The sequence below is a fragment of the Vespa crabro genome, chromosome 6, assembly GCF_910589235.1.
Source record: "Vespa crabro chromosome 6, iyVesCrab1.2, whole genome shotgun sequence".
In the NCBI taxonomy this organism is placed as follows: Eukaryota; Metazoa; Arthropoda; class Insecta; order Hymenoptera; family Vespidae; genus Vespa; species Vespa crabro.
Genome location: NC_060960.1, coordinates 5,435,315 through 5,460,546, shown reverse-complemented (window position 1 = coordinate 5,460,546; position 25,232 = coordinate 5,435,315). Strand labels below are relative to the sequence as shown.

Below are 25,232 nucleotides of genomic sequence, written 5' to 3'. Positions count from 1 at the left end.
AGTCATAAGGAAATTTAAAAAAAGAAGAAAAAATAAATAAATAAATATAAAAAAAAAAACAAAAGGAGACAGAAAAGGAAAGGAAAAAAGAACAGCGGTGCAAATGCAAATGCAAAGGGAAACACGAGTGTACGCGCCGAACCGTAAAAAAAAGTCAACGAACCAAGCTCGTAACCAAGCACTGCGTGGTAATATAATATAATATAATAATAATTCGAAGAATTTGTTTCTCCTTTGCGTATCTTAAAACGATTTTATTCCTTTACATAACTGTGAATACGCAAATCCTTAAGTGCCCTGTGTACTTTTATAAAATACAATTTGAACTTGCGCGCCAGATTCATCGGAATAAAAAAAAAAAAGAAAAAAAAAAGAAAGAAAGAAAGTGAACCTATCAAATTTATGAAAATTAATCAATCAATTGTTATTAATCGTATATGATCCATTGCATTGTTTTTATAATCCAATATATAATTTGTTTTTACTTACAATAGATGATATTTGTTGATATATCGATATTATATATTCAATTTTTAATACAATAAGAAATAAATTATTTCTTATTAATAATTAATTAATTAAATTAATATTGAATTGTTTGATTAATTATAGTAACGTTGAAACAAATTTTTCGTTTAATGTATTATTGTAAATATTATTAAACCGCAAATTTTTGTTATTTTCACTTTCGTTGTTAAAGAAGAAGAAAAAGAAGAAGAAGAAGAAGAAGAAGAAGAAGAAGAAGAAGAAGAAAAGAAAACGAAAACGAAAAAGATCATGATTAACAATAAGAGAAATTGAAGAAAAAGAAAAGAAAAGAAAAAAAATGTATAGAGCGAATAGTGGTTCCTATGTTTAGGAGGAATTTCAATGAAATCGGACACCTAGTTTAAAGATCGTGATCTGGGTTGGAGGAGTCTCTTGCGAATGGAAAAGAAATCTCGGCCAATGACGGTGCTCTCGTTAAATAGCTCGCGCTCGAGATACACGCGGGTCACGCACGGCAGCCAGTTTACCGACTTCTCTTCCATCAAACTGGATTTACATAGGAGGCCTTTCGAACAAAACTGGGATTCGCTTATATTACCGCTTATATTAGCTGCTTTACACTTGCTAAGTGAAAGCTTTGCTCATCTGCCAAACTAAAAGTCGTTTGAGTCAATGTATTTTTAGAATATGCATCGAGATAGTGTCGAAGAAACGAACTGATGTTTATTCTCTTTTTCGTTCGAACATGAACGAACATAATGATTCGTTGATTCGTTCGACGAAAAAAAAAAAAAAAAAAAGAAAAAAAAAAGAAAAGAAAATATAAAAATATAAATAGAGATACGATAATATTAAAACATTTCACGTTGAAAGTTATTTCTTCGAATATAATAAATTAAAGTTGTTTCATTTGTCTTATCAAATATTGTACCAATCAATATATTCTTATCTAATAATCTTTCATAATTTTTTTTTTATATACACCACGGATTTCTTATTAAAATTCCACATTTATACTTATCCGTCGGATATGATTGTGTTAAAAAAAAAAAGAAAAAAAAAAAAAAACGTTACAATCGTTAAATCTGTTGTGATTAATTAAATTTCTCCAAATTAAGCAACAATATTAAAAAAACAACATAAGTAAAAGATCGGAAAATAAAACGACTTTCATCGGTATAAAAACTATAAAGATTTCGATTGAAAATTCACAATCAAAATTAATAGACATTTCTATTGACAACTCAACACTTCTTTTGCCAATTGTTTAATATATATATACTATCGTCTCTGAAAGAATAATCTAAAGAAAATATCAATGAGTCCTACAATTTTTCCCACTTTCCATCATCCGGAATCGAGTTAATCCGCGATTCAACGCAAAGTGGGAAGCATTAGTTTATGCGAAACAGTTGTAAAAGCGGGTGGGAGAAAAATCGAGTTTCTTCCCGTTTCGCCCTCGATGCGTATAGATGAGATAAGATGAGTGCATGATATGTACAGAGAAATCATTCTGATTGTATATGTGCATACATTTAATACATATGCATACGTACACATGTGTATACATGCATACAGAGATACGCACGCGCACGTACACACATACAAACACACACACACATACAGCAAGACTCAATTCGCAGTAAGCCAACTCGTGGCACCTGTGTCAGAGAATACGATCTACGAGCGTACATCAACCTTTTGGAAAGCGACTCGCGATGGCAGTATTTCCGCAGGCGAAACTCCGAAAAGACTAATGCGCGTGCGACCTCCTTTGACTGGCACTTTACCTTCTTCCATCTCCCATACAATCTTCAGTTTATACCATGAATACTCGAATACTCTTTTGTAATCCCTGTATTTCTTCTCCCTGAGTTTTTTTATCTTCTCGATTAGAAATATGAAGAATAAAAAAAGGATTTCATATAGTCTTTCAAGAATAATTTAAATAATTTTTATAAGTTGAAATAATCGACATCAGAATATGAGTTTTGACAACGATTCGTAAAATCTATTTATCGTTTTAAACAATATCTATTTCAATATTTCGTTTATAATGTAATTTCAAGTTTTAAAGCAAACGCGAAAATGTATTAACTTATTATTCATTTGTTTTTATTTATTAATATTTGTTTTTTAGTTAAAATTTTTTAAATTAGATTTCCAAGAAAGAGAGAGAGAAAGAGAGAGAGAGAGAGATCTATGGAAATAATTTGTTTACATTATAAATTGGAGTAATTCTCAATGAAAAAAGTTAAAGAGGAAAAATTACTGTGTGATGGTTAAAAAAAATATTAAATCTTCTTCTTTCTCAATGCTTGACATTAAATAATTACATAAAAATTCGAAGTATTAAAGGAATTATCGTGGAATTGCATGAGGTCATTTTTACATATACTAAAGTTTAGATGAATTTTCTTCAAAAGTACATTTTTTCTAATTGAATGTACACACATTTCAATGAATTTTTATCCGATTGACTTGAAATTTATACAGATCATTTTAAACAAAATTATCTTGAATTGCATATACGATATTTTTCGATTAAAACATTATGGTCAGATATTTCAGATAGCTCAAGGATCTAACTGACTTTTTTTGGAGAAAAAACTTAATTTGTTAAAATTCTCAAAAATACTATAATAAATACATTACATCTCATAAAAAGAAATATTTTATCCTGATGAAATTTACAATGATAAAAAATGTGTATCGATCTGATCAAAAAATATTGATAAATATAGCTTTCTTTTTTATACCGTCAGAATAATTTTTCTCCTACAATGAAAATCATGAGAGAGAGAGAGAGAGAGAGAGAGAGAGAGAAAGAGAGAGAGAGAGAGAGAGAGAGAAAGAGAGAGAGAGAGAGAGAGAGAGAGAGAGAGAGACAACAAAAATTAATAAATATTGTCTCGAAAACTAATCATTTCAGATATATACGATATTATTAGCTAATTTATGAATAAATTGACGATTCATTCATAGTACTGCGATTTTCATGTTTTAAACCAATGATCATTATTATTACTTAAAAAAAAAAAAAAAAAAAAAAAAAAAAAAAAAAAAAAAAATAGAAGAAAAAAATTCGGACAATGTATAATTTCAAAAGATCATAAAAGATCACATGACCGTACGATTTGCGGCTTGAAAAATATACACACGTACGTTTTCTCTTATGAATGTCATTTAAATGACTCCTTTCATCCTCAGTGAAAGCATAAGCGTTAACGCTTAACGCATACAGGAAGTACAATACGATGTATGTATAAGAACATTAACGCCGTTGATAGAAAGTCCTCTCCCAACTCTGACTCCGGGTAATTACTATCAAAGATCAAGAATTCATCGTAATAAACGTTCGTACGTGCAGCGTGGTCGTGAGGGGTCTATGGCTATGATCGGGAGAGAACTATTATTAGAAAGATGAACGTTCGACAAATACCGTTAGAGAAGGTAATTTCATAAAAGAGAAAGAGAGATAAAGGAACGATTAAGGCGGGCCATTAAAACTACTTAGAATAAGTATGTAAAGATTATAGATACATATATCTACTTATGTATATAATACTCTTACATATGTAACTATAAGTGTAAATAGCCACACCTATTTTCTTTCATAGATATCTCTTATATTTCGAATCATGATTTCGTTCGATCAATATTTCAATGAGTTTCTTGTTAAATTATCAAGACACCATTACCATTAGATTTGTTGAGTTATCGTTTAACGGATGTATTTTCTCGTAAAAGCATTTCTCTTGAACGTAAAAAATAAATAAATAAAAAAGGAAAAAAAAGAAAGGGAAAGATGGAAAAAAATTGCGTATTTTTTTTTCTCCCTTGCGATTATAATGGAAAGGAAGAATAAAGTGTCTACTCACTTGACTCTGGCCGACACGATAGGAGGCAGGATCAATGTCAACGGTTAGAAGCATGTCTTCGACCGCACGACGTTCATCGGCAACAGGACTACCAGGTCGGGCGTTCACATCGCTGGATAATAAAGCAAATCGACGTCTAAATTCACCTAAGGCCATGTACTTTGGAAAACCGACCTTATGTAAACGCACTGCGTCTATTATCTGACTTCCGCGAATCTGAAACACGTGTATTCACGTAAGTAAAGCATTGAATTCTGCATTATATGCAGTTTACGTTCGTATATATATATATATATATATATATATATATATATATATATATATATATATATATATGTGTGTTTGCGGTTAATCGAAGTTTCGTCAAAATAATTTCTATCTCCTAAATCTGATAGGATAGATTTCGACGAAAATTATACGTAAACTTTATTTCAATGAATTATTATTTATGTTATATAGAATTTTAGAAATATCTTTTAAATATAGCAATTAAGTATTGTCTTTTTTGCTTTACCTGTGATCTTAAAAGAGGCACGTTTATAACACTGTCTTCATTCTGATTAGATTTCACTGACAGCAAACTCTTGTTATCAGTACAACCGGCATTATGTTGCGGTAGAAGACAGTGGATGAATTTTAGACGAGTTCGACGTAGAGTCTCGATGAGGCCGTCCTAAAAGAAATTGAAACTTTCAATTCAATTCGTAAAACACTTTCTTCGCGAATAAACGCAATACGCGTATGAAGGTACTACGACTTTGTTATCATACTAGAAATGATAAAAAGAAAAAAGGAAACAAGAACTCACGAAAAAATGCACCAGAAACATTGAACGATACCAAATTAAAATAATGCATATTTCGTAATACATTGTTAAATAACAATGATCTACTTCTTACGAATGATCATTCCTTTATAATGGGATAAATACATCTGGTTTTATAATGACGCGATATAACGTCGATCTTTGACACCGAGAGAAAAATTTTATCGAACAGATTATAACTATAACTAGTACATGAGGACAAACTAACAAACTAACAATATGCCCGAGGAATAAGATAATTTATTTATCATTCGAATTTATGAGAAATTTTCTTTCTTTTCTTGTTTTTTTTGTCGTTGTTTCTTTTTCACGAATACAAAAAATAAATATACTCACAACTGTAAATTTTACTTGCAAACAAACATTTTTCCTTTTAACTGCCGTAAATGTTCTTCGGATACTCGAGGCTCTTCTCAAGGATTGTGATCCCTCTAAACCAGGCATCGAACCGCACAAAGCACCAGATACACCGGCACCTCGTGCACTTACGAATAGTATACTAACGTCTTCTCTATAAAAAAAAAAAAAAAAAAAAAAAAAGAAAAAAAAGGAAAAAAAAAAATAAGAAAAAGCAAAAAGAAGAATAAGAATAATAAGATTTTAGAGCAAAAATGACGAATTTTCGTGATAAAAAAGTATTATATGATTATTCGTACTGATTCTAAAGTATACCTCGAACTCTCTTGAAGAATCGTAATTGCGCTCTTTGACACAGAATTTTCTCGTGTAGCCTTCAACCAACCAGTTGCGGTGTACAAAACGGGATTAGTACCTAACAGATGTTGAAGTACGAATTGATTGTTGCCTGGTGCCTTTCTCAAAAGCATTTGATGATCTGTGGGAAAAAGGGAAAAAAAAAAGAACAAAAAAATAAAAAAATCCATAAACGACATTAAATAATAATTTATCTACATTAAATAGATGACAGAATCTGTCAAAACATTTTTTAAATAAATCTTTTTACCTCTGTCCCCGTAATAAGAGAACAGTCGATCCAAGAAAGTTTCATCGCTACCACCAGGACAAACGGTTTCCTCATCCAACAACCAAAGTAAACCTTTTCGTTCCATTTGTCTGCTACCACTTAAATCACTTTGACTAGTACGTAACATTGTAGCACTCTGAGAACTACCCCTGTCTAAGAGAGAGACCAAACCTTGAGGGGATCCAACCCCATCTTCGTCATAATCATCCTCGTAATCAACATCGATACCTTCCTGAACGTATCTATCTTTCGGAGCTACCAAAGTCGTATGATGAAAAAGTAATTGTAAACGTTCTTGAAGATAATTGTGACATAGATCCTCAAAGCATGCTCCGGTTTGTCTTCCGCACGAAGCAGGATTTTGAAAACCAGGCGAATCGCATAACAAAAGTGAGGATACAGTATGCACCGATGACGATATAGATCTGTGAATACAAAACAAAACAAAGAAAAAAAATTTAATTTATCAATAATCGAAAATATTAATTTATAATAATATTATCTAACAATGAGTCTTAATTGTTCAAGTATACTCGATATTTTCAAACAATCAATAGTAAAACGTTTCTCTTTGAGTTCATTCAAAATAAAATGAAAATTAAAATAAAACTCACTTGTTAATGAGTGCCGCAACGCAATGAAAAACTTCCGAGTAAAGACCGATAAGGAGACCCTCAAGAGCGTCAATACCGGTGACATCTTTGCTTTGCTCGGTTGGACTGGGTGTTCTTAAGGCTGGCCTTGGGGTGTTTGGCGTACCAGCACCGCCTCCGTTTGATGAAAAGACTATCCTACTTAATTCCTCCACTGACGTGCCCAATAAATTAGCTGCCTTTTCAGCACACTCCACTCTAGCGAATTGCCAACGGCTCTGCGACGTTGTACCAGCTTTAACCGCACTGGCACAACTTAAATGATAAATCCCAGCTAGTACTAGCCAAATGACCTTCTCATCGGTCTCAGAGACTCCTAAAATCCTAAAGGCAGCGACGATACGATTGAACTCCACCATGGCACGTTGCTTATCCTCGTGCTTTTGTAATGGCGTAACGAATTGATTGTTCTCAGCGACTAGATTCGTCAAATGAAGTTCCTTTCTCAGGGCACCTTCTGCGCCAGCTAATAGACGATAAATAGCATGAAACGTTGGATCGCCGTTTGCTCTTCTACCTATTCTCGATTTTTCCAATAGCAGTACCTAAATGTAATCATTAGTTAAAACACATATCTCATTGTAGGATAAATTATACGATGGGATTTATTTTTAAGCTAATCTATATATTTATTATCCCTTATAGATATACAGATATAGATATTTATTATCCCTAACAGATATAAAGCAATAAATAAATAAATAAATAAATACAAGAAATAATTAAATTAATCTTACTTGAAGCGATGCCGAAGCGATTTGTCCAGACTGATCGAAGTCCAGGCTAAACAGTTGCGTAAAACGTGTTGCGTTCGAATTCATATGGGTCCGACTATTTCCAAAGGCTTCGAGCACGGTGAACAAAGCATTCAACTTCTCTATGGTTAATATCTGAAGGAAGGAGAAAAAGAGAGAAAGAAAGAAAGAAAGAAAGAAAGAAAGAAAGAGAGAGAGAGATAGATAGAGAGAGAAAGAGACAAAAAATTATGAAAAAGTGATGTAGAGATTTAATATTAAAAAAAAAAAAAAAAAAATATTCGAGGAATGCTCATAATCCAAGCATTCACACCTACCTTATTCACAGTCCCTGCAGCTAGCACGAGGTAATGCAGCGCGTGCTTGAAATTCGTAGTTTTTCCGGCGCCGCTACGACCAAGAAAGACGAGAGAGTGATCTCTCCGAGTTGCCAACATCCCTCTATACGCCGACTGTGCCATAGCGTAAATGTGAGGTGGCATATCTTCGCTTTTGCAACCTCGGAACATATGAGCGACCTAAAAACGGATCAAAGGGTCAGTTTGACATATTACTTCTACTCTGAGATTAGAGTGGAACTAAAAATAAGCGAATATAAAAAAGTTCGAGTGGTAGATTTACAAAGATATGACGAAATATAAAATTATTGAATAAGAATATAATATTTGTTTATTATAATATAAAATATTATAATATAAAAAAAAAAAAGTAAAAAAGAAGATAAATATATAGACAAGATCGAACACACGTAATATTTCTTCTTGACATTAATTACATTTAATAAAAAGTTCGGAACGAAGATCTTCAAGTAAATGAAAAAGATGAATGAATTTACTATTAACAATGAAGTTGTTAGTAGTAAAATATATGATCTTAGATTTAATGCCAGATCATACGTGCGACGATTAAATGATTAATAGGAGGAATAAATCATGATTTAATTATGATAAAAGAAGATATAATTATGATTTATTGTTAATAAATTGATGTACCTTCTCCGAATATATTGCCAATGGGGCCACCGGATTTATGATAAGCATACTGTCACCGGCATACGTGTGAATCAAATTACTAGCATAGCGTTGTCTCAGTATATGTAGAACAGAGGACTCATTGAGGAATCGCAATTGAGATAATTCCTCGGCTTTATCAAATTGCGGAGGATTAGCCTGTCAAATAATAAATATAGACGTTATATTTTCTTTTCATTTAAAACGACTTTTATATATATATATATATATATATATATATATTTTAAATCATTTAATTTTACCATTATATTTAAAATCATTTAATTTTTATTGATTACTTTATCGAAGTTTATCGAAGATATATGATTATTATTAGAAATTTTTATGATCATACCTTCTCGACATCTTCCTCATCAACGAGAAGTTCCTCACCGGAGGTCGTCAAACAAATTCGTAACTTTCCCGTATCCGGATCCGCTGGTCCACAACGCATGGCCGGTGTAAAACCTGCCCGATGTAATAACCAGATCCTCTCGGAAGTTAGCCATGCTTGTTCTTGCGCAAGGTGCTCCTCCGATCGCGCCTACACGATATGTCAAAAAAGAAAAAAAAAAGACATGTCAGGTATTATTAATTTAAACATATTATTAGTTATTAATTAAGATACTCCTGATATTATTAGCTAATATTATGAATTGGCTAATAAACTTTTCATTAATATCTTTATTCAATTATTATATTAATTATATAATTCATCTATCAGTACCTTATTATATCATATTACTATAATATCACATTATTTGATGATAGTATATTATATAATATATTATATTGATTAACTGATTACATCGTTAATGAATATAATATCGATCTTTATTATATTATATAATAGTTTAGTATCGATGTAATATACATTGGCTAATTATTTAAAAAATATATTAATATAACGTATTTATTTTTTTTATTTATTAGATATAATGTCAGAAATAATTTTCTCTCTTTATTTGTTTGAAAACACTTCTCTTATCAATTGTAAATTCATCGATAAGGAATTGAAGGATTCAATATAAGAGAATGTGCTATAAAATCTTGGTAAAAACAAAGGAAAAAAAAAAAAAAAAAAAGAAAAAAAAACAATTTTTATTAATTCTTCTATAATAAAAAAAGAAAAAAAAAATACCACTTTCAATAGCACAATTTTCTATTGAAACATTAGTCTTTATAAAATTCTTAATAATCTAACAATATTATTGTTGTGGCTACTCCTTTATATTATTGTAATATTATTGTATACTCCTCAATTTTAAAGATATTATATGAAATTCTCGATTCAGCAATTAAAAGTATTAACAACTTTGATCGTTCAAATATGTTCGAATCTCGAGGGATTGGCACTCATTTAAAACATTTCTCTTAGTTTTTCAATGTGCGCTGTTTTTCTACCAAACACCCACCGATTGACCTCTCGAGGACACATTACACCCACACACATTGATCTGTTAGAATCGAGGTATCGCCGTCGTCCTCGAGTATCGAGACAGGATCTCGAAGAAGTACTACGAGCTTCAAAACTTTCATTATGATATTACTTCTTATTATGTGTTCAGACTACTTTTTTGTTTGTATATGTGTAACGTGTTTACACATACTGTATATTCTATTTACAACACAAATATATAATGTTTATTATGTACATAAAGCTTTTACGTACGTAACGTATATATACAAGAATGCTTACGCGTGAACGTAATGTACGACGTTAAAACGACGGGCATACTTGCTTTGAAAATCGTTTAACGACGCTAATAGCCGATAAGTGCTTGGTCGTTATCAATGACGAGATTCCTTTAGCATGATCGCTAACGAACGATACGAGATCTATAAACCTCGAATGTGCATGTTTTAAACGGCTAAAGAATTCAAATTACTTTGGAAAATGAGCCTGCTATCCTTCTACGACTTGTTTTTCATAAATTTTTCTATCGAAACCGTTCTTTCTGTCAATGTTTTTAACACGGAATAAGATAACGTTGGAATATTTAATAGCCCTCACGTTCGCAGATCGAAATGATTCGACTCACTTACTTTGATTACGTTCTATAGGTTTCATTTTAATCGGATCAGCGAAAGCAAAAGGTGTTTTTATGTGATAATTATGATCCACATGAAATATACGAACGTCATTATCAATTTGATAGTAATGTTGATAATAGTGCGATAAGATTCTATTCTTATATTATATTTGATTAAAAAAAAAAGTTACAGCAATATCAGAAAAAATTTGAAAGATGAATCGTATCCGAACATTTAACGTTATGATATCATTCTTTTCGATATAAAAAATCGAGAAACGATATGGTATATAAATGAGGGAGAAGAAAAAAAAAATTGCTTACTTATATTACTTCAATACAATGATATGAAATTATTCATTATTGTGTTTCCATCCATTCGATACGATAAATCTCGATTTATTTCAAATTTGTCAATATTTTGTTTTCTTTCTTTAAATATGTACATATATATTCGATAGACCGTTTCTACGATACACCCCGTGTTAGTGCAGCTGCGAGTACTCGCGTATCGATTTCCGCATCGAGCTGTGGCCGTGCCGCGAAACGTTTCGAAGGAACGGATGCGGTGACTAGTTCAGTTCACGTTCAACCTGGTAAGGAACGACGTATCGCGAATTTCCTGGTAATATATTAGCATGAATCACAGGCCAAACCTTAAAGGACAATCAACTAATCCATAACAACGAAAAGTTACCAACAAGTTACGCAGAAACATAATCCGTCGTATTGTTTAGTAAACCTAACGAAAAATAAGAAACATTATAGACCTTTCTATAGTTGAGGAGTCTAAAGAGGAAAATTGCTATATTACGAGACCGTCTGTCGTTGGCCTTTTGCTCGACCGTTTCACGAGGAACATGCTAACATAATCCACAACACAGAGTCACAGTTCTCTTCGCGTCTTTTCTATCCTTCTCCATCTCTAATCATAGATATATTTCCCTCGCCCCCTCCCCCCTCCCCCTTGAAACATACATATTTATTACATACATGGCTTTTAGTTACTAAAGGAAAATGTTAGATCTTTCAGACTCATCGAGGCTGCTGAATAGTCGTGTGAAACATTCTGTGTTCAAATAGATTTGAAAAGAAAAATAATAAATGTGTTTGTGTTAATCCATTCAAGAAAGTTCATTTTATCCATGCACGAAACATCATTAAGATATTTTGTAAATTCGTTGAAACCAAAGCAATGAAATAATCATTGTTTGATCGTAATAATCATAAAATATTTTTAATCGAAATTTCTAGGGAGGGGGTGGGTGGTTGGGTTGGGGTAGAGGAAGGGGAGTCCTACCTCGACGTTTAGCGGCGTCATTCTGTTCTGAAGAAGCACCTCAAGTCGTTTCAAACAATCTACCGTTTCTCCACGTTCTTCCGATCCTTTTTTACCATTCTCCTTCCTATATTCTCTACGTCCTCCACGAGCCATTTTCTTGGCCAGAGCCATCTCCAAAAGTTCCTCCCACTCGACTACGTCATAGATCGGTTTGGTAGGCCTTTGAACAACGCTACCGCGGTTCCTTTTAAGAACCTTCTTAGACAAATGATTGATCCGATTTTTAGCAGTCATGTTAGAGCCACTTCTTAACGCAAAGATCTCATTACCATTTGGTAATTTTTGCTCGATCTCAGCTGTAATCCTTCTCCATTTTCTTTCTTTAGGCATCTCAATGATATTACTATCGTCCCAACCCTCCTCCATCCTTCTGATCTTATCATCGACCAAACCACCCCTCAAAGTATCAGCCCAACTCTCTCTTTTTTTCTTCGACGAATTCCCTATCATGTTTCTAGACATGCAAGAGGAATGGGTGCTGCTAGATTGAGAATATGTCCTAGTCTTTGGTATTATTTTCGTAGAATTTTTTGTCAAATTTGATATTCGATTTTGACCAACTTCGAGGCTATTCATGCTGTCACTGTCGCTACAATCCCAAGAGCTCGTACTGTTTCTACTGTGTTTTTGTGGAAAACCACCGTTCTTGGGATTGGCCGTTAGCTCTTCCCTGACCTTGTTCGTTCTCTCCATTACTTTTTCAGGATGAGCAAGGATCACCTGACGATTATTGGCCTGTTTAGCGATACCACTCGCATGAGCTTTTCCACGACACGATCTATGCAAGACATAATGTGCCCTCAAAGGCGAGTCGTCTTTATCGATCTCGTCCTCGTTCCTACGCGGCATCTTGAGATTTTCTGGTGATTATTGGGCTAAGTACCTTGTGGCAACCACACACATCCGCTTTCTCTTCTAATCGTACAATATCATCTTATCGAGCTTAGCGGAAAAACTAACTGGTTTACCGGTTCTCTTGATCCGCCCGTTGATCGACGATTCTCATGTTTCTTTTTTTTATCCTATCAGGATTCTGGCCGGTCTTTTTGGATTCGTTCTACTTCGATAAATCGATTACGTCTTTTCACCGATCATCGAGATCCGATTTCTTGTTATTGGTCCTATACGTCGAACATTTCGTTTTGATCAAACTCCTTGTATCTTTTCTTTCGTTAGATTACTTCTAGTTCTGATTCTTCTACGTTCTTTCGATTTCATTATTTCTTTTTGATAAATTATATCACGTAATAATATTTTCATGTCGTTTTGTTAGAAACATCACGACCCTTTCTGTGCCTATTGACGTGAGATGATTTTTAAACGGGACAACGTATGTATGTATGTATGTATGTATGTACGTATATGATTTACCTCAAGGAAAAGCAATCCAAAGATCGTTATGAACTATTCTCATGGACAAACACGATGAGAAGATAATAGGAGCCTAACGAGATGATTTCCATGACGCATTTAACCACAACGCTTTCCCGACTAAATTGCTTTACGATAGATCAGGGAAGATGTTTGTCTAAGGAGAACATAAAAATGTTCTGCCGTCGATAGGATTTTCTCAATAAACAAGGAAATGTTGTTTCGAGGAGCCAGTTAATTTCTCCCTTTTCCAGTTTATTTTCTCTTATAATGTTAAAACACTTTCATGTCGAAGAATACACTGTTATCCTTTTCAATTCATGTGTCAAGGGATATACATTTGTGTTGAAGAATAAATTGTCATATTTCTTAAATTTCTGACAAACACCCAAATAATAAAATTAAAATAAACGGATCAAATTAGATTACACTAAGTCCAATTTTTATTACAAAAAATGATTTTTATCTTTTCCTTTTTTTCTCATTTGAAATCTTATATTGAATGAATCTAACAATCGAGGTATCCAACAATTGTTTCTTTTTATTTAATATTTTTTTTTCTCTCTTTCATTTACAATGAACGAACAAGATTTTCTTCCTATTCTTCCTGAAGGATCCTTTTTCAGGCACGAATCTCACGATATCGCTCTAACTTGCCACTCTCTCGCTAACTTCCTCTCGGGGAACTACTCGCGTACCGTGAGTCCCTCGAGTCTCGACTGAAGTAACGCGATCTCGCGGTAAGAAGAGTAGAGAGCTGGAGAGAAGGAGAAAAAGAAAGAGAGAGTAAGAAAGACAGAGAGAAAGAGAGAGAGGGATAGAAAGAGAGAAAGAGGCGTGTGCCAGCAATGACTGGAGCTCTCCTTCTCTTCTCTTCGACTCTTCGGACTCGATAAGGAACTCTTTCTTCTCTCCCTCCACATCCTTGCTCTTTAACTAACTCTCTATCTCTCTTATATTCATGTGAAAACAAGCTCATGTCCTCTTTGTTCCACCGTTTAAAGCAATGTCTCCTCTCTCTCTCTCTCTCTCTCTCTCTCTCTCTCTCTCTCTCTCTCTCTCTTGCGTTACTCTTCTTTCTCCCACCATTCTTTTTTGTCACTGATCATATAGTCACATTTTAAGTGTCATTTTGATTCTAACAATTAGGTATTTACATTATCGGTATAAAAAAGAAAAAGAAAGGAAAGAAACAATAAGAAATTTGAAAAATTAATGCTTAATGCATTTGAATTATAGATTTTTGTTACTTAATTCGTACAAATAATATTATGTCTTTTATTGATATTAATAAGAAAAGACAGAAATGAAAGGAATAATGATAATACATTTAAATAAATAAATAAATTTGTCATACACATTTCGTTTTAATATAGTAATATTATTTATCATAATATCATATAGTGAGGTTTTTTTCTTTTTCTTTTGTATAATATTAATATATGCTAATGGTATTATATGTGCGTTATTTAATATTAATATTAATAATAATAAGATAAAAAAGAATAATAATATATTAAATTTATCATATACATATATTGTCAAGAACATTACATTTACTTTTTTTTTTTTTACTTTACTTTAGCCATTGTCGTTCATGGTTTAACATTAATAATGACTTAAGGCTGTGATTATGATTTTTGTACTCTTTAATGATTTTACGTATATAATTATTTCATATAATTATTTAATAAATATTAATAAGTAATTAATGTTAATATATAATAATATACAATATATATTAATATTAATATATAATAATATACAATATATATTAATATTAATATATATATATATATACATATACATATACATATATATATATATATATATATATATACATATTTTATTTCGTGAAAGAGTTTGAGTATATTAAATTTATGAAAAAAAGGGTATAAATATAATCTTTATGAAGAAAATGGTATAATCAATGCCTGGGACGAATATTTGTTAGTTTGAAAAATGAATTATTAGTATCATTTATTTCAAATATATGTAGACAGGTATATATGTAGACATAAAATTCGAACGTGATCCTAAATCATAATCATTTCACGGATAAAAGCGTTCAATTTAAATTCTCTCGTAAAACGTCCGATATAATATTATTCCCCGATTAAAACGGCCGATGCTCGACAAGAAGAGGTCGTGATACTCCACCCATGTAAAACCGAACACGAGTACGGAGCATACGCGAGAGTGATTTCCGAGAACCACTTCACTCGGCTGTTTGCGTTTACAGACTCCTTGTCGTATCTATCGTTTATTGATTTTGTAAAAAAAAAGAAAAAAAAAAAAAAAAGAAAAAGAAAAAAAATTTTTTGAGGTTCGACGAACTAACGTTTGTTTACTAATCAAGCAATCGAAAGAAAAAAAAAAAAAAAAAAAAAAATGAAAAAGAAAAATCGATAAAATTTTTAATCGTGAATCTTTCGAACGAGATATAAAGTATTATGAAAACAATATGCCCCGTAATTTTGTATTTTTTTTTTAATAACTTACATTGCTCGATATTGAATTAAATTTCATACGTTCGAATTCAAAACGAATTATAAATTTATCTCACTCGATCGTTTCGTTCGGATCGTTCTATTTTAATTCTATGAAATTAGATTTTTGAATTGATCGTAAAAAAATTTTTTGGAAAAAAAAAACAAATTTGTCCGATTGTTCGTATCTACGATTATAGATTTTGAAATGTATCGTTGAAAAATATATTTCTGATGAAAGGAAAAGTACTCGTATCGAAACAGTGATTAACTTGACGAATCGTATAATGCATAGGGAATATAAATCGATCTATCGGAGAATTTATCGTTGGATTGATAGACTCTCGTAACATATCAAAGAGGAAGATTTCGGTGAGGATGAGGATTCAAAGGCATGTCACGTGCGATACATTGCAGCAGACATCGTGCCGTATCCGCGTGCACTGCACGTGCTATGAGCAATGCGTGCGTGAAGATTCAAGAGACTATTTTAAGAAACTCCTAACGCACCGGATTGCATCCCGCGAAGTAAAACCAGTGGAGCCTTATTCGTCTCGAAATGGAACGGAAACTGACTTGGGACCAACGAAAATTAACTAAAAGAAAAATAGAAATAAATAAATTCGCGATTGAAAATAAATTGAAAAGATTGCATTCATTCGATCCAATTACAATGAATAAGTTAAGTAATAATTTTACACAGAATAATTCGTGCATTTCGAATCATTGAATTTATCGATGATTTATTTTATTTTTTATGGCTTTCTCTTTTTTTCCTGTACTTTTCTATTATACATATATATGTAAATTTATTATTAGACATTATATATACTATATATATATATATATATATATATATATATATATATATATATGTAAGAGTAATAAATAATAATTTATTGTTAACTTTCGCTCCGCTTTCTAACCCATGCACAGCTACTATTACCGCTATTATCACAATAATTATATATACTATTTACTATTACTATATTTACTATTACTTATTATTATTATTATTATTATTATTATTATTATTATTATTGGTGTTAATATTGTTGTTGTTAATGATAATGTTGTTATTAAATATACATTGTTATTCGAATAAGCTTAAAACTTATCTCTACTTTTCAACGACCACGCCCTATCCCTTTTCAGACGCAACCCTTTATTCAGACTTCTTCTACTATCTTTTTCTAGAGATCGTCGACAGGCGCATTAAAACTATCGAACTAACAAAACAAAATGTACAATGAACCAATGCATACAGAAAACGTCATAAATTGCATTTAATTCTTTAACAAAATTCAAAGAAAGCTTCGTAAAATCTATAAAGAGAATAATGTAGAACAAGATATTGTGTATAAAAAAAAAAAAAAAACAAAAACAAAAAAAAACAAATAATTAAATAAAACTAAATATCCTAAGTAACATAATTTCAATTGAAAATTTAAGATTATCTGAATTATACCTCATAATATTTTTCAGTAGGACGCAAATATTATTTTTAAAGCATTATTGTTCAAAGAGATTTATTTACAGCAAGAATAATACACGTCACGGCCCACGAGACGACGTATCGTGAGAATCAAAACGATACTTGCTAACGTGAAGTTGAATTATCTTGACAAACGATGACGCACTCGTCATTGTTCGACAAGCGGAACGCTTATTCAAAGTACAGGGGTGTAAAACGACGAAGATCGATAAGACGTAGGCGTATTGCTACACGACAATTTCTCCATCGTTACGCGCTACATCGAAATCAATGCGAGTCTCGTGGGACGTTCGATGACGAATTAAAGATCGCTAAATATCGATCATCATTATGACGTTTTTATAACAAAAGAAAAAAAACCAAAAAAAAAACCAAAAAAAAAACAAAAAAAATCGATAGAACGTGTTGGTTGATTAATTAAAAAAAATTTTCTAACTTTTCCATTAAAATTTTTTCCTGCACGAGGCTTCATTTCCGTATAAATTGATGTTGAAAATTTCTCCTATGCGTTTCGTTCATTACTCCGTAAAACTAGTTAGCAGCAATAGCAACAATAAGAACAACAACAAATTATTATTATTCAGTTTATATAATTTTTATCAAAAAAATTATTTTAATTTCATTTTTTATCCTTTACTAACTAACGTAATTAATCTGAATTGCGATACGAATACTACAATGATATTTATTAAGACGTAGGCATAAGATCTTGTTTAAACGTACGCGTGTATTCAACGAACAATTATTGCATATAACATATGCAATAATATAAATATAACAATGCATGTGATATAAATATAAATGTTTTATATTTTATGCAGTTAAATATATGCATAGAAATAAAATAAAATATATTAATAAAAAATATTAAAAAAGAAAACATATATATATATATATATATATATAACACATTGCAGAGATATAAATTGTTATAGGTATTAGATTTTAAAACTATAATCTAGATACATTAGACAATAAGATATCGATCGTATGATAGAAGAAAATAGATATAACAAAGTTAATAAACCAGAAAACGTGTCACCTTTGGCTAAAGGTAGAGAAGAAGGTGTATAACACAGCTGGGATTAAAAAGCGTAGGCGAAACGGCTGGATTTCTCGTCGGTTACCGGTACATACATACATACATACATACATACATACATACATACATACATACATACATACATACATACATACATACATACATACATACATACATACATACATACATACATACATACATGCATACATACATACATACATACATACATACATACATACATACATACATACATACATACATACATACATACATACATACATACATACATACATACATACATACATACATACATACATACACACATACATACATACATACATACAAACATAAATACATACATATATACATACATGGATGCATACATATATAATATATACATATATGCGGTGAATGCGCCGAGCCAAGTACGACTCGACAGCAAGAGCAAAAGAAAGAGAGAAACAATCGGTTTTCATTAACCGTTACTTTCTACTATAATTCTGTATGCCCTGATATTTCATCCTCCCATACAATCTAGACGCATTCGGGTGAATAAATCCTTTCTGTGTCGTGGGTGCGAAACATTTGATTTAAAGGTACGACATACCTTTCACTGTGCAAAAGAACTCGACGATCAACGAATACCGTTGAATGCGATATTATTTTTATATTTCATATAGACGATTACTATAGGATCGTTTCATGTGATTATAATTATTATCATGATTTATTTATTTTAAATTATTTATAGTTACGTAAAAAGTGAACAAGAAAGTGAACAAATGCGTAAGATATGTCTAATAATAGTTAAACAATTATTTGATATTTTTGGAAAGAGATAACACCGTGACTCGGTATCGCTTATTTGACGACTTTTCCAAATAAGATTAACGATTACTAACGTCTGCGATTATCAATATTTACAACCCCGTATCATTCATGTTACATCCAACGAAACGCATTTCGTAGTATCTAAGAAAAATGAGGCAACGTATAAGAAAAAATAAAAAAAAAAAAAAATGTATTTTTGTCAAGCATTGTAATATAATACAATATTTTTTTTTTAAAAGAGAAATAAACCGAAAAATTATGAAAATAATGTATACCGTTTTTTTTCCTTTCATTGATAATAAATAATTATAAAATATCTCATGAATAGAATTATTGCGATGCAATGCAAAACAGACGATGACAAATTTTGTTAATAATTAATAATAAATAATTCAGAGAGGACGGAATTTTAATTAATTAAAAATGACTCGATGCTCTTTTTTTTTGGACAAACAGACGTCTTTATGAATTAAAATTAAAACAAAAAAAAAAAAGAAGAAAAAAAGAAAAAAAGAAAAAAAGAAAAAAGAAATTATCGTTAATCAACAAATTAACTTAACAAAAATATTAATTTAATCGCAGATCCTACCACATAGTTAATTTCTGAAAGTTTGAAAAGTACAAATCTAACTTGGGAATAATAAATCACTCGTAAGATCACAACCAGATATAGTCCAACGTATGTAAGTTTGGGAATGCACAGATATCTACATATAACTTATTACAAGTATATACATATATATATATATATATATATATATATATATATACGTACATATATACAACTATACTTTACCAAGCGAGGACCAAAAATAATTCTTTTCGAAGACGCCTTCGTGAAGCCGGAGAAAACGACGAAGGAAGGTCGGTCGAGGCCGTTCGAGGGAAGAAAGAAAGGAAGAACAAGAGACGTGTTACTCACTACGTAAGAGGAATGGCAAAAACGACCTTGTGTCGTGTAAAAAAGATGGAGCTGTTCTCGGAGAAACGAATAGAAATACCTACTCGAGAGAAAGAGAGAAGGAAAGATAGACAGACAGACAGACAGACAGACAGACAGACAGAGAGAGAGAGAGAGAGAGCCTGAGAAATACACACGTTTTATTATCACACGTTTCTTTATTTTTCTCTTTATTAGATGATCCTAACAGCCAATCTAAAATCTCTGCTTCTAATCCGTGAACAGACATTTTAGCGTATATATCGACCTGATTTCTTCATCGTCATGATTAAAATCGTCAACAGTCTCTACAATGACTTTCATTTTGAACTAATTGAGGTCAGTTTGAACTCGGAAGACGATCAAGCTGATAAACGTTTCTGCTCGTTTACTTTATCGTTGAACGATTTTTCCATTTGAGGAATTTACAAAAAAAAAAAAAAAAGAAAAAAAAAAAGAAAAAAAAAGAAAAAAAAATAAAAATAAAAAGAAGGAAGGAAGGAAAGAGAGAGAGAGAGAGAGAGAGAGAGAAACAAGGAAGAGAAAAAACACGAGCGTGTTTCTCGTAGGTCAATTAAATTCGTTCGAAGTTTAATGGCGTGATCAGAAAAGGGCCTAATCGGAGTGATTGAAAAATAATCTCCGAACTCTGATGGCGAATATCGAGTATCGTTTTGCGGGAAAAAGGATAACAACGATGACTCACATGAGTGCAAGCAGAGACCGGATTGACTGGTACGACTGTAACAGTGACTGTAACATATGCCAAATCCGTAACGCTGCTGCACTTTATAACTACTATACCTGGCACGTGTCTCAACCTTTCGATCAATCCCTTTTCCAGGTTAACAATTATTGATCCGATGATCATAGAAGAAAAAAAGAAAAGAAAAAAGGAAAAAAAAAGAAATATTATCAACCAATTGTATAACAATAAGATAATTAAGTCAATGATACAAATATTTGATATGATAAGAATATGTCGATAAAAAAAAAAACCCCAAGAATATTTTTATTTATTTCTTGATATACTACTATCTTAAATTAACACGATTCAACGCATACAATTACGAAGTTCGAATTTTCTTCCAATTTGGATCTATTGATAATTGATGAAACAATTATCTTTTAGGAATCAATGATAACGATAATGGTTTAAACAAAAAACAAGAAAATTCTTAGAATTTTTCCTAATAGGATATGTAAAAGCTAGAAACGAAAGCCACATTAGCAAGTAAAGTCCGTTCAATGATGTTTTCTCGTAAACCCACGTTTGTGTATGTATGTATGTATGTGAGTGTGTGTGTGTGTGTGTGTGTGTGCGAGAGAGAGAGAGAGAAAGGGAGGGGGGAGAGAACGCAAGGAAGTAGGTATAATGCGAAGGCGAGAACAAGAAAAGAATGTCGTAAGATGTACTATAGGCACGAAGCATTTAATTAAAATGTAACGTCTTGCAACCAGAATACTTTTTCTCCGAGTATTTGTCATGAAGACACAACGTCGAGCTTCTCTTGCGATATTCATGCGTGAATATTTTTACTTATGAAATGTGAATGTTCTCGGTTGCATAAAAGAAGAAAAAAAAAAAAAAGAAAAAAAGAACAAACGAAAGAAAAAAAAGGAAAAGAAAAAAAAAATAACGATAAGCAATGTACGTGTCATTCTTACAGATTTTATCATTTCACCATTATTAACATAATTTAATCGTTCAAACTGAAATATTATTTTATTTACAAACGATATAAATATTATTATTATCATTATTTTTTATCTATAATAATAATGCTAACGACGACGACGACGACGACGACGACGACGACGACGACGACGACGACGACGACGACGACGACGACGACGACGAGGATGATGCTTATTTTAATAAACTATTTTATTTGTAATATTTATCTGTAAATAAAATAATATTCTGCAAATTTGAATAATTTACAAATAATGTTATAACGAGTTAACAGATAATTTCAGTTGATATCAATTAATCAAAATTTTTCAGTCTCTAAGATATAACGAATAAAATCCATTAGATAAGATAAAGAGCAATTACTAAGAGTCAATTATCCATTCAGGTTAATTCCACTCGTATAGTGTATCCACTAAACGTTAATCTCTTTTTGCTAGCAATAGTTTTTTTTTCTTTTTTTTTTCATTCATCATCTATTGGTACTTCCTCCGAAGTAGATTATGTAGGTGATCGATTCGAACTAAGCGTGGCTCGTGACGCGTCACGATCGAGAATCTAAGAAAAACGAGCGAGACCGAGGATATAGCTCGCCGCAAGAAATCAATCCAAGTCAAATGAAACATAGCTCGAAAACATTTATATCGGTAAGACCGATCGTATCGAGTCGCGATCGTGTGTCCCTTTTAATTTTCTTTCTTTCTTTCTTTTTTTTTCTTTTTTTTTTTAATTATTTTTATAAAATCAGATTTATTCTAAATGACAATTTGCAATTAGTTCGATCGATTTTTAATACCATTAATACGAGCTAATAACAAGGTCAATTTAATAATAATAACTATTAGTTCAATCACAACAAAAGTGGATAACATTGAAATTTTCAAATTAAGAAGAAAATATTGAAAATTGGCCGATCGAATAACGTCTTAATAAAATTGATTAACTTTAAATTGGCTATGGTTATTAATTCAAAGATTTGTATAAAAAATATTCTAGAAAGAGAGAGAGTGAGAGAGACAGAAAAAAAGAAAAAGAAAAAAGAAAAGAAAAGAAAACTTTTAAGAAAACTTATATGTTAAATTATAAAATTCAAAGGAACAAACGTTGATTGTAAAATATAAACTAACATTAAAAGAATGATTGACGATGCGAGCCAAAAATTTAAAAGCTCGAATGTCGCCGCGCCGTCTCGACTATACAGTAGCAACAAGTGTCTTCGCACGGTTACCATGTAGCACTTACCACTTGTTGCCACTATTTTTACGACATCTCGACGAAGTATATAGACAGCAGGGCGGTTCTGTGAATGAGAGCTGAACGACGCATCGAATATCACCGGATACGAAATATCCATTGACATTAGAATTCGATGTTCCTAACACTTTCTTACCGTAAAGCTACAACAAAAAATTGTTAAGATTGATTTAAAATTAATTTGCAAAGATATTACGATACCGATTAAACGTCTTTATCCGAACTCTGTTCATTTTACATAATATATCTAACATAATATATTTTACATAATATATCTGATCTAAAATAATTGGCAAACATTTCTATATAAGATATATCTATTAGCTCGGCCAATAAGTAAATAATATTAGAATTTTCAATAAAAAAAAAAAATTGAAAATTGATCGATCCAATGACGTTTTAATAAAATTGATTAACTTTAAATTGGCTATGGTTATTATATCAATGATTTGTATAAAAAATATTCTAAAAAAAAAAAATAAATAAAATAAAATAAAAAAGAAACGAGAAAAGAAAATTTTAAACAAAACTTATATGATAAACGATAAAGTTCAAAGAAACAAACATTGATTAAAAAATATAAACTAACACTGGCGTATGATTGGTCATATAAAATATGATTCCCACTATTATTATAGTGAATAAAAATCAATATCAAATCGAATTATATATAATACTTTTAAGGATATATCGCAACATCAACGAATATGTGCGTTGAAAGTTATATAGGACATAACGCTTTTAAGTACACTAAAACAACTGAGAATAGTATCACACAACATGCAGTAACGTCCATCGAAAACCAGGTCACCCCGATAAGTAATAACATGCAATCGCAAAATATCAAAATGGACTAACGAAAGCCATTAATAAAAGACAACCGTGAAATGAGATGAATGATATAAGATGTTTTATGAAAAACAGATAAAAAGTCTTAAAAATTAATCGAACGACTCAACAATCACCGAAAATAGGATATGATACTCCATCAACAAACAATTGATATAGACCAAATCGAAGAACTTTCAGTTAATAAACATAAACCAGATAAATCATCTTTCATATTTATTTATGGTGTAGAATATTTAACACCTTCAAAAGGAATTAGTAGAAACGATAGAAAAAGATAACCATATCCTATAAGTATTCAATAAGTAATAAATAAATAAAATAATAAAAAAAAAAAAAAATAGATTTAACTAGCACAGAAAACTATTTATTAATTATTAACAAACTAGATAAAAAAGAAAAATTCAATTCTATACCTACAAAATGTAATAATTAAAATTTCTCGAAGTTAATAATCGCAGCCGCACATTATATCACATACGATATAAATTAAGAACGCGTTAAAACAACAAGGACGAAAAATAATATACATAGTATGTATATTTGGTGTTGATATGAAGCAACAAAAAAAAATAACAAAGAAATATACACAATATAAAACCCGTCCATTGTGAATAGTTATTAACATAAAATAGTCATAAAAAAACAGCCATAAAAAAGAGAAAAGCCATACCACAATGAATGCAATTGTCAATCGGACATTTTACAGTAACAAAACACCTACTTTGCATAAAATCTGCAAAGAAAAATATCGATTCGTTGAACAATGGACTAGGGAAAGCAAAACTTAGAAAGTTAACTACTGCAATCGTTGAGGAAAAAAAAATTATTTCATTTTCAACAAAGAATATACATATGAAATCTGCATATAAAAATATTGTGTATAAGTAATAATTCGTATAAAATTTATGGAAATATATATAGGTTTTAAGTATCGTCACTTTTAGGACAATTTAAATGGGTAATACATCACTATTAACTACGCAGTTCAAATGTCAAATGCTCAGAAAACTAAATGCATGCATCTTGCATAGTATTACGGATAACGCAAATTTATACCGATATTACGTCAGAGATTCATAAATAGTCGACTTCGAATATATAGAATAGACTTAATATTGATCGAAGTAAACTAAATTTTTTGGATTCCGTCATTCATTACAATGTAAATTACCGTGTTTGTATTTTGTTCTTTGTTTTCTCGACTTTTCAAATACGACTAAATAAAATAATGACAAATGCGTGTCAAATTTTGACGAGAACATAACGATCTTCGATATACATTAGATCTATG

At 31.1% G+C, this 25,232-nt stretch overlaps 1 protein-coding gene across 3 annotated transcripts in view; it reads right to left on the bottom strand.

Annotated features, from left to right (window-relative positions):
* Positions 1–25,232, bottom strand: part of LOC124425083 (unconventional myosin-XVIIIa) — a 71,391-nt gene that overhangs the window by 25,105 nt on the left and 21,054 nt on the right. For 2 of the 3 annotated variants that reach the window (XM_046964902.1, XM_046964903.1), the window contains exons 6-15: positions 8,955–9,143; positions 8,582–8,758; positions 7,907–8,107; positions 7,572–7,724; positions 6,796–7,379; positions 6,161–6,606; positions 5,869–6,031; positions 5,533–5,707; positions 4,885–5,043; positions 4,371–4,586 (exon numbers count right to left, since the gene is read on the bottom strand). In XM_046964902.1, the coding sequence (XP_046820858.1) occupies positions 4,371–4,586; positions 4,885–5,043; positions 5,533–5,707; positions 5,869–6,031; positions 6,161–6,606; positions 6,796–7,379; positions 7,572–7,724; positions 7,907–8,107; positions 8,582–8,758; positions 8,955–9,143 (2,463 nt within the window). Of the gene's footprint in view, positions 1–4,370; positions 4,587–4,884; positions 5,044–5,532; positions 5,708–5,868; positions 6,032–6,160; positions 6,607–6,795; positions 7,380–7,571; positions 7,725–7,906; positions 8,108–8,581; positions 8,759–8,954; positions 9,144–11,932; positions 14,029–25,232 lie in introns of those variants that run through there. The other variant, XM_046964904.1, reaches the window with a different exon arrangement.